The following is an 11,873-nucleotide window of genomic DNA, read 5'->3' on the forward strand; positions in this document are numbered from 1 at the left end:
TGCTGAGGATTTATTAGGATTGGCATGAAAATATGAAATGATGTTTTTGAAAGAAGTTTAACTTTTCTGGTCTGTAGCTTATTTGTCCAGGCACAGCAGTCTCAGAGTTTGGTACTAGTATAATTTCATTATGATTTTTACAGGTGAAGGTCCAAGCTGAATAATTTTCCATATTTTGTTCTCAAATTGTTAACTATGTTAAGTTCTAATTTTTTTTTTAATGTATTTTTCTTCCAAGTATTTTCATAGAATCACAGAATAGGTAGGGTTGGAAAGGACCTTAAGATCATCTAGTTCCAACCCCCCTGCCATGGGCAGGGACACCTCACACTAAACCATCTCACCCGAGGCTTCATCCAGCCTGGCCTTGAACACTGCCAGGGATGGAGCATTCACAACCTCCCTGGGCAACCTATTCCAGTGCCTCACCACCCTAACAGGAAAGAACTTACTCCTTATATCCAATCTAAACTTCCCCTGTTTAATTTTTAACCCGTTACCCTTTGTCCTGTCACTACAGTCCCTGATGAAGAGTCCCTCCCCAGCATCCCTACAGGCCCCCTTCAGATACTGGAAGGCTGCTATGAGGTCTCCACGCAGCCTTCTCTTCTCCAGACTGAACAACCCCAACTTCCTCAGCCTGTCTTCATAAGCGAGGTGCTCCAGTCCCCTGATCATCCTCATGGCCCTCCTCCGCACTTGTTCCGACAATTCCATGTCCTTTTTATGTTGAGGACACCAGAACTGCACACAATATTCCAAGTAAGGTCTCACGAGAGGAGAGGGGCAGGATCACCTCCTTCAACCTGATGGTCACTCTCCTTTTGATGCAGCCTAGGATACAGTTGGCTTTCTGGGCTGCGAGCACACACTGAAGCCGGCTCATGTTCATTTTCTCATTGACGAACACCCCAAAGTCCTTCTCCGCAGGGCTGCTCTGAATCTCTTCTTTGTCCAACCTGTAGCTGTGCCTGGGATTGCTCTGACCCAGGTGTAGGACCTTGCACTTGTCATGGTTAAACTTCATGAGGTTGGCATCAGCCCACCTCACAAGCATGTCGAGGTCCCTCTGGATGGCATCCCTTCCCTCCAGCATATCAACTGGACCACACAGCTTGGTGTCATTTGCAAACTTGCTGAGGGCACACTCAATCCCACTGTCTATGTCAGCGACAAAGATGTTGAACAAGACCAGTCCCAACACCGATCCCTGAGGGACACCACTCATTACTGGTCTCCAGCCAGATGCTGAGCCACTGACCACAACTCTTCGCGTACGGCCATTCAGCCAGTTCTTTATCCACTGAGTGGTCCATCCATCAATTGATATCTCTCCAATTTAGAGACAGGAATGTCATGTGGGATAGTGTCAAACGCTTTACACAAGTCCAGGTGGATGACATCAACTGCTCTACCCCTGTCCATCAGTTCCGTAGCCCTATCACAGAAGGCCACCAAATTGGTCAGGCAGGATTTCCCCTTAGAGAAGCCATGCTGGCTGTCACCAAGCATCTTGTTGTTTTTCATGGGCCTTAGCATGCCTTCCAGGAGAATCTGCTCCAAGATCTGGCCAGGCACAGAAGTGAGACTGACTGGTCTGTAATTCCCTGGGTCATCCATTTTCCCCTTCTTGAAAATGGGAGTTATATCTCCCTTTTTCCAGTCATCAGGAACTTCACCTGACTGCCGTGATTTTTCAAATATGATGGACAGTGGCTTAGTAACTTCATTCGCCAGCTCCTTCAGGACCTGCGGATGGATTTCATCAGGGGTTTGGTTTTTTCTTTTTTTTTTTTTTCCATTTACTTCTGGAAATGACCTTTAAAAACCTGCAAATTCAAACAATTTATCAGGCACTATGATTAAATATGTTTTCCAAATGGTATCTTTCAAAAAATGCAGTTTGAAATTAGCAGCTCTGAGACACAGAAACAAAAATATTTCATCAGAAATTTTCTGCTCAGTCTATTCCCAGGAGTGAGCCACAAGCAGGGTTTTATTAGAAGACGTATGATTGTAGATACAGTCAGCTTCAGCGTTAAAACAGCCAAAGCTCTTGGCATCACAAAAGGCAGCTAGAACAACATGAAGATTGATAAAGATGCTACTAAATGCAAGATTATGAAGTCAAAATCTCAGGTTCAGCTTCTTGCAAAAAAAAGATATTAACTGACTTTAGTATTACATTATATTAACATTATAAAAAAGCCTTAATCCATTAATGCATCCAAACGTATCAATGTGTCCTAAGTAGAGCTCCATATTCAGATGTGACACACACATTCAAGGCTTCAAAAATCTTCCAGTTTGCATAATGTTACTTGTGCAGACACCTCACATTATGTTGACAGAACAAGGAAAAAAAAAAAAAAATCAATTCCGAAGCAATTACTCAGATGTGCTCCAGATTCCATTTTAACTCGCAGAAAATATCAATTTTGTGTCTACACAGGACAGAAAAGCACATCTATACAGTGTGTGCAATTACAGCACTCATAATATTATTGCAGTAATTACAAAATATGATACTTGACAGCACTTGTGGAATGTTGGCAGTGTTTATAGTGGAAATGCACTGAAAACATAGGAAAACTACCATGCTTACAAAACACTACAAGCTGACAATATTCACGCAAGTACCAAACAAATGCTAGGAGAAACGTGTCAATAAAATACAAACAAGCAGAAATCCTTATAAATTTGCAATTCCAATTCATACTCAGTTTGTCAGTTTGACCTGCTACATTGTCTTAAAATACAACAAAGTTCAAAGGATTTGTGGATTAGTAACTTCAGTATTATATTCATCTGAATACATAACCTGGTATGATGCTCTAAACTCTATTGTAAAATAATTTAAATAATAAAAAACACAGCACTGTAAAATGATTTAAATAATAAAAAAGACAGTACTGTAAAATACTTTAAATAATAAAAAAGACAGCTCCTGACAGAACATCAGGATGGTGGCAAAGCCACCAGAATACCCATTTCCTCTTTGTTTTGTGGGGAAGGGGTTCAAGTCTAAGATGAAACAAGAAATCTAACAAGATTCGTATTTGCATGCATACAACTTTAAAAGACAATTTTTTAAGATATCAGTTTTCTTTCTGTATCCTGTGCCAAGTTAAATTTTCTGAAATGCCTGTATAGGAGCACAGAAAGAGCAGAATCGGGCTAATTTGCAGCAAGTAAAATAAACTGTTTGAGTCAGAGTACTCAGGGATCTGAATACACACTGCCAAAACAATGGATTCCTGATCATTACAGCTCTAACTTAAAAGAATCTGGTGGCCCTCAAGAATTGTGTCCTCTTAGGTATGTAATTTATACATAAGAAAGGCTTTTTATTTCCTAAGTATCAAACATATACACAAGTACTATGGTAAATTACCTAGAACGGTTATGCATATGCTATCATATTGCTTGGACAAAATTTTATACCACCACTAGATGGAAACCTGAATTACCTTTTAAACTGACAACTGTAAATGTTCCATTGCTGGTTCTGCTTCTACCATGTCTGACCATTCCCATTTTTTTTATTTAGAGATCGAATCACACACTGGCTGTCACAAACCTGCATTCATCAGGAAAGTATCCATGAGCAGCCATACACATAACTTCTACAGTGTCTTCAAATCTCAGAGCATTAACATAAATCTGCTCTGCTCGTTTCCTAAGCCAGTACTATTCAATGCAAGGAATAAACTCTTACGTATCAGGGATCTATCCCACTTCCATAGCAATATAAACTTCTCCATCTAAGTTATAACTAAGAAAAATTACTGTATTCTGCCAACAAATTTCAGCTGGGGTTTAACTGATGCCATACATTAAATATCAAAGGCATCTTATATGCTTTATAAATGCATGCAACAATCAAAAAATGTGACATTTATAAACCTATTTGCAAACCATGTATTCATACAAAGTTCCACCACCTCAATGGAATTTACCACGCAGTGTATTGTGACTTGAGGTGACTGGCACATGCAAGTGACTGACATTACTGTCTGATGTGACCCCAATGACTCAGATATTCTTTCCTGCTGTGTCAAAACAGTTGTAAATAAAAACTCCAACTGGCAGACAGGCACAGTTATCAGGACAGCCATCTGACTGGCTACATGCAATGGTAGTTATGTTAATAAAGAGATAATTGTCATAGTAACATGACAGAAGCATTAAGAGTACTGATGCCACAACTTATGAAGTTTTGAATTTGGAAAATACAGTAAAGGTCTAATGAAAACTCCTACATTTGCCTTTATGTCTCGCTTCCCATCAATCCCAGATCACACCATTTTTTAAATCTGAAGGAAAAAAAAAAAAAAAAGAAAAACAATGCAGTCTACTTACAGATAACAAAGTTGAACAAGAAAAGTTAATCAGATGCTATCCCACACCAGTAGGTACACCAAGAAATTACTGGCCTTAGCAGTGGGCAGATGAATCTCCAAGAACAATGCTCTCCAGATGAAAAGCACCAAATGTCCCTTCCTGTGATGGGCATGCACCACGCACAAGTTAGTGGGAATCCACCAGGTTGCCCCAAGCCTTTATGCATGAGAAGGCTCACAGGCTGCCTTTATTATCCACAGAAGAGGAGCAGACACCAGCTCCTTCTCTAAATCCAAATTTGAAGGAGCACTGAAAGGATGGAAGTGATACCATAATATGAAAAGGATGTTACTACCATGAAAATTTGCTATAGGGATCCACGTGGTCAACGTTTGCCTTTATTTTTTTTGGTCAAAGGGACAATTGCACATGAACGCTGGCTCAGGAAACTCACTGAATCATAGGTACACCAAACTGCAATCTTACACAGGTAGACTTCAAACCTTGCAGCAAAGAAGGCCATCATGAAGACCAGGTCAGAGCAGCAGGCTCATTTCTTGTGGCTGGTCATACCCAAATCTCACATGCTCTTCAATTTATCAGCCACAACTCCACATTTCTCAGAGAAGTGAGAAACTCTTTCCTGCCTTTTGAGAAGTATCAAAGAAAATAGAGGAAACTGTCTCCAATTTAGTTCTTACAAATTAATACCTAGTGAACACCCTAAGTGGGGGTTAAATACGTAAGTCTCAGTAGGAATTTACTCTTAATAAGAGGGTTTTCACCCAGATAGCCATAAAAACCACTAAAAGCAAATTCCAGTGTATCCGGTAATGTTCCAGTAACATAGTACTCTTAAATCCTATTTCACAAATTTATTAAGGTCATAAAATGGCAAAAACCTTAAAGTCATATTTCACTTCCAAAAAAATGTATTTCTTTGTCAGGCAAAGAAAAGATCACTTATATAATGTACTTCTCTGAAACTGAGAGCATAATACAGAAAATCAGCAGGAGATTTAGACTTATGCAACCTATATGTTTGCTGAAAGACACTACAAAAGGCAACCCGCACATCCCATTCCTATCCCAATCTGACTCCAGCACTGGCCACAGCTTCCTCTTCTACCCATCCAACTTTCCCTGGCTATTTGCTCTTCAAATTCTCTTTTTAATATCTTGATGCATTTATCAGTGCCAGTAGCTTAAAAATAAAACAGTAAGGGGAGGAAAAACCTTAGTAGCCCAAAGAATTAAGGAGCAAAAAAATCTGTTAAGAGTATCCACTCACGAGCAGAAAAAGATGTATCAGAACAACTGTCCTGGGAAATAATGAGACCATCCCACAATCACCCTAGCAAACTATATACTACAAGCAACATGGGCAATGGAAAACAGATTTGATGAATGACAATTATTTGCATCTTATCAAATAACATACCGAACAAAAAATCAGCCATTCTTGAAATGCTACATGATCAGGTTCTCAGATAGATATAATTCCACCTTAATTACCAATATAATGCCCAGATTTGTTACTAGGAATGAAAAAAAGTCACCTTTCTTCTGAGTACACAACAGCAGATGCCAGCTCCCAAATCAGTCTCAGTTCATTTGAAAGCTTATAAAAAGGCTTTCAGAGTCAAGAACAGCCAAAGCATTTCAAAGGCAATTTATTCGATCTACTAGGTGTGAGAAAATTTCATGTAATTCTGCAGAATGATTCTGTTAATCTCAAGACAGTCCAGACCTTCTCATCTACAGGGTCAGACTTTTTAAACAAGCTAAGTATGAAATATTCATTTTCAAAATTAAAAGGAGAATTATATAAAACAAATTACTACTGAAATTACATAGCTGAATATTCTACATTGTATCATTTGTTAACTTGGAATAAAGGAATCAATATTATCTTAGTATTACCTAGTCTTAAGTAAGTATTCTCATTAGCTACCATAAGATTTAGAAGACTTGAACTACTACATCTTATCTGTCAACATTAATTCAATAGCATTCCAATAATCACTATCAATCTAACTGTATCAGCCATCCCCTGTAAATGAGTACCAATTATTTTAATTAAAATATTAAATATTTACAAAATAGAAAGGAACATATATTAATAGTTTATATACTTAATTTGAATCTGAGCAACCATAATTCCTGAAGAACAAAGCTTGCTTTCCTTGTACTACTCTTTAACACTTCCCAGAGGATATCAAGACACAAACTAACAATTCAACACTAATTATAGGAAAAACACCTGAATTTACATTGTTCTACTTTTATATAAATGTACATGGACATGAAAATTATTTCTATCAGACTTAAGAAGTCTTCCAAGAACATTCAAAGGATAGTTTCCTCATTCTGTCAACATAAGCAGGTCAGTTTAGGTTTCCCATAAAATGACACTGCCCATTTCTACAGCTGGCTTCTAACACTAAACCACTCAATTCCACCGCATGGTAAACAAGGCCATCCCTTCTCAACTTCTCTATGTGAAAACAATACATATCATTCACATATTAAGACAATATCATTTAGGAGCCTTTTTACCTCTTTTCCTCCCATTTTTAAAGTTAATCTTAGAAATCTCCCTTTAATGCTCCATCTGTAAGAAGGGCTCCAAGAATATTCAAAATGCCTGTGCCCCTGTCTGAGAAACAGGCTGAGTATTCACACCCTGCACTGAGATTTGGGTTCTTCCCAAAAGACACAGAACAGAATCTTCTATTAAGGAACTGCTGCAACATGAGAAGCTACAGTTGCTTGAATGAGCTATGAGATTAAGATTTCTTTAGCAGTTCATTTTAAAGCTTTTAACAGTAAAATCCTGCAGGTTTTTCATCATGTATCACAGGAAATAAAGGGAGTTTGCTCAGCTTGTTTTCTCTGCTAAACAATAAATGCAGTTGCCTTAAATTATTTAAATACCAAGGTGGGGAGGAGGGAATCATACTCACACAACCATAATGCGATAAAAATGCCAGGCCTATTACCCAAAAAATTAGCAAATATGAATCAAATTGGAGGACAAAAAAAGCATACCACAGACTAGGAACTAGTATATTCAAGCACACAAAGAAGGTCTGACTATCCAATAAAAGCCTGAAGAGTTTTAACAAAAGTAAGTAGTTTCATGTCAAATTAAGTCATCCCTGGAAATTTTCATTCAAAAAGCATATGGGACACCTTATTAAGATTATACTTCATACTGAAGTCCTTATAAAAAGTCAAGAAATACTGATTCAATCAGCATCTCTAATCTCTACCTTAATCTCTACCCTCTGGTGAATATACAGTAAGATATACTATTTTTATATCTATTTCTGAATACTATTTTTCTGTAACATGAGATATCATGCCACTCTGTACTAGACAGCCTGCATGCAATAGAGGAAATAACTCTTCCAGATGGTAGTTGAGTATGGCAAACATTGAAGTAGATACAGAAAGGTATATGCATAACTTAATGAACAAGCAAATAGGGAAGTGCTTGACATGCAACGTACCAAAATATTGTTAACAGAGCTGTAACTTTGCATTTAACCCCTCTGCCTAAGGGAAATAAATATAAACACCATTTTGTATTAATGCTGAAGTGATTTGTTTGGTTTGCTTGGCTTGTTTGTTGGTTTGCGGTTTTAACGTTTGCTTTTGTGTTTCGATACAGAGGCAAGAAGTACAGTTACTGTTCATGTATGTGAAGTCACGTATCACACCTGAACAACTGGGTGCTTTGCAGGCACACTGATGTGTTCCGCAAGAAATGTTGTAGAGCCTCCAGCCTATTTCTGATTTAAAAAGTGTCCTGCTGCCCAGGAAGGGTGCAAAGAGGACTCCAACTAGAGCATCTTTCCCTGTTACCTAATGTGTCAATGACAGCAGATAATGGTCCGTGGCGAAACACACAAAAATATAAAAAGTAGTTTGGTACGGGTTATGGTAACATAACCTTGAAAATGCGGGAGTTAACACCGCTGTTAGCAAAAGGGAGTCTTATACCAGTAAACCTCTGTTCCCGTGCTGGCTACGTGTGCGCTGATGTTGCAACTGTTAATTTTCCACTCCAACCCAATGGGTGATATAGGGACCTGTGCAGCGACAGACATGTGAGAAGGCCATATGCGCATCTTGATTCAGGGGCCGCCCTGACAATGCACTGCCTACCACCTCTCCAACTGGGCAACATGTTCCATCTCCTTCTGCTCAGTGGTATCCCGTGCAAACAGGGGTTGGGATGTATGTAACCTGCTTCACATTAATATATATATATATATATATTTGCTTTGCACTAATAATAAATAGACTAGAACATTTGATTGTTTACATCGTGTTTGGCATCCAGTCTTTGTACATGCGAATCCTATGAGCCTTGAACACCTAATCAAAGTTGCCTACAGTCCACCTTCCTCAGTCGTCTAGTCCAAGTTTTCAAGAGGTTGGAAACCACAGCACAGAGTAAGATGCAGCATGAGTCCTACAGGCCAAAAATGTGGAAGTCCAATTTAAATTCCACCCTGATTATTCGGGGAGAAAAAAAATATCCCAGAACAAAACAAAAATTAAAGATGAGAAGAGCCACATCAACTACATGCTAATACTCAGTATCTCCCAGCATCTTGTTAGAAGACAGACATATTTGCAAAGTTCTTTATATGCACACACTCAAAACAGTTATTAGTTTCCTTCATAGCTAGCAGCACTAAACATCAGGTTTCAAAATATGACTTCTGTTCCCTGTAGTCTAATCTTGTCCCAGTTTTCCCTATAATCTACATTAACAACATTTTAAAACTGAAAAACATTTTCACTACTTGTTTACTTCACAGAATTGGCTAAAGATATTTCAATCTAAACATTTCCTTTTCTAAAACTATTTTAACAGAGATTTTAGCACTGAAAATAGTAACATGCAACTTGTCTTTTTAGATAATGTTAAAATTGGAAGCAGTGATGTGGAAACATTTTGGCAGTATCAAGTAAATGGCAATTGAGAATTACAATACCATTAGGTACATCTGAGAGACAGATACAGATTTTCCCAATCTAGGGATCTATTAATTGGCAAGAGGCAATTAAAGTACACCTATTCCTTTCCTATGAAAGGAATTCCTATGAAAGGAATACCCGGCAGTGCTCTCCTTGCTGGCCCCTGATGCCCCAGCACCAGAGAGCTGCTTTACCCTCAAGATTCCAGATACAGCAGGCAGAAAGCATGTGAGATTTCCACACACCACCCTTCTGCTGGCAAAGCAGGAGGCGTTGCACGCTACCTGCGCTAACCAGCCTCCAAGACTGAACAGCATACAATTTTCTTCCACAGAAACCTACCAAAACAGCAGTTCAACGAACACAAAAACAATGGAAAGCTTGCCTGTAGATCAGTCTCTTGCAGTTGTTTTCCTGTTCTAATTTGACTTTTTTCTCTGTGAAGCATCACTACCATTTGCCTGTGGATTTTGGGGGATCTATTGATATGGTGGCATCTGATGGAATCAGGCACGCAGGGAAAGCACCTCAATAGTCTCCTTCCTCTGCCATTTGTGAAACTCCTTACATCTTTATCGCTTGCAAATGATCTCCTTTTCTGTCTTGATGAAATTGGGCACTGAATTCAAGGGGACAAGGTGCCAGGGGGTAAGCAGAGAAGCAACGTTCTCATGAGACTTGTTACCTTAGGAAACACTCCAAAAAAAATGTCACTCAAAAATTAAATTCAAGTGATGTTCTGGGTTGGAAGTAACCTCAAAGATCATCCAGTTCCAACCCCCTGCCATGGGCAGAGAGACTTTCCACTAGACCAGGTTGCTCAAAGCCCCGTTCAACCTGGCCTTGAACACTGCCAAGGATGGGGCAGCCACAACTTCCTTGGGCAACCTGTGCCAGTGTCTCACCACCATCACAGTGAATAATTTCTTCCTAATGTCTGACCTAACTCTCCCTTCAGTTTAAAGCCATTCCCCCTTGTCCTGTCACTACATGCCCTGTAAAGTCCCTCTCCAGATTTATTTTAGGCCCCTCTAGGTACTGGAAGGCCATTATAAGGTCTCCCTGGAGCCTTCTCTTCCCCAGGCTGAACAAGCCCAGTCTTCTCCACTCATGGGGAAGCTATTTACACCTATGTATTTAGCTAGCTATAATTATACAATTAGCTATGCATGTAGTTATAAATACATACATTTATATAATGTATTATTATAAATTATACAGATAATTGTGCATCTATTTTTATATATGTATATATAGCTAATTATGTAACTTGCCATTCTGCTATATATACTTGTGTATAGCTGCATACACAAGTATATAATCGCACATAGATAGTACCAAGGATACACGAACCATAAAAGATAGCCTGCCCAGAGACGCAGAACTACGGGGAATTTTGTAACTCTAACACATTCACCCTTCAGAGAAGTGTGCTAGAGGAAGATAGCCCAAGCACTCAAACCACCTGTCCACACCTCAGTGGCCACAAGCAGCGAAGAAACGAACAGGCATTTCCTATCTCCCTTTCTATGCCACATGTCCTTAAACAACATGAAGTCCGGCGGCAGCTGCTGCTGCTGCCGCTGCCGCCACAGGTAACAGCAGCTCCGGCTAAAAGCCGGCTTGCGAGTCCCGCTGACCGGGGCAAACGGCTGGGCCTTCCGCGGGCCACCCCGGTGCTCCCAGTCGAGGGAGGGAGCAGAGAAGCGGCGGCTGCGCGGCACCCGTCGGCAGTGAGGGCCGGGCTCGGAGCCACGCCACGTGCCCACGGCTCGGGAGGCAAACCTGGTTAGAGCGAGCCCCGCGGGGCGGCGGGCACTTGCCTCCCATTCCCGCAGGAAGCGCTGGGCCTCGGCAGGTCCCGCCGCCTTGTGTTTCCTGAACTCCTCCTTCACGTAGCGGTCCCCCAGCGCCCGCAGGGCCGTCGGCAGAGCCCGGTGCAGTAGCAGGATCCGCCGGTACAGACGCCGCGCACCACCCGGCATGGCGACGGCGGAGCCCTAAGGCGGCCGCACCGGGGGCGGGGCGAGGGGGCCGAACTCCAGGCAGGGCAGGGCCCTGACCTGGCCGGGCCGATACCCCACGGGCTGGGCCCGGAAGGGAGTCTTGTAGTGGAGGGAGAGATGTCCTGCCTGCTGGCTTCAGCGACTGCGGAGTGCAAGCGCGTCTTGAAACTAAAGCTTTGCTTTATATCAATGAACCATAGGATACCAGGTTGGAAGGGACCTCAAGGATCATCTGGTCCAGCCATTCAGTCCCATGTATTTCAATTCCAAATTACGGTACGTTGCAGAAATGCAAAATTAAGAGACAAACAATGACAAACTCGTCTGTTTGAATTTTCTGTTTGGCTGTATGTGTGCATAGAATCACAGAATAGTTAGGATTGGAAAGGACCTGAAGATCATTTAGTTCCAGCCATGGGCTGGGACACCCTGCACTAAACCAAGACTCCATCGAACTTGGCCTTGAACACCCAGGGATGGAGCATGCACTTGTGTGCATGTACACCTGCATTTTAAAAATAAGATTCT

At 40.8% G+C, this 11,873-nt stretch overlaps 1 protein-coding gene across 4 annotated transcripts in view; it reads right to left on the minus strand.

Moving 5' to 3' along the window:
• Positions 1–11,431, minus strand: part of SDHAF3 (succinate dehydrogenase complex assembly factor 3) — a 35,706-nt gene extending 24,275 nt beyond the window's left edge. For 3 of the 4 annotated variants that reach the window (XR_010609895.1, XR_010609896.1, XM_065666328.1), the window contains exon 1: positions 11,163–11,431. Coding sequence is in view for 2 of the 4 variants with exons in the window: in XM_065666328.1 (XP_065522400.1) it covers positions 11,163–11,324 (162 nt within the window). In the remaining 2 variants the exon portion in view is untranslated. The remainder of the gene's footprint in view (positions 1–11,162) is intronic. The other variant, XM_065666327.1, reaches the window with a different exon arrangement.
• Positions 11,432–11,873: the final 442 nt, after the last annotated feature.

The sequence above is a fragment of the Lathamus discolor genome, chromosome 2, assembly GCF_037157495.1.
Source record: "Lathamus discolor isolate bLatDis1 chromosome 2, bLatDis1.hap1, whole genome shotgun sequence".
In the NCBI taxonomy this organism is placed as follows: Eukaryota; Metazoa; Chordata; class Aves; order Psittaciformes; family Psittacidae; genus Lathamus; species Lathamus discolor.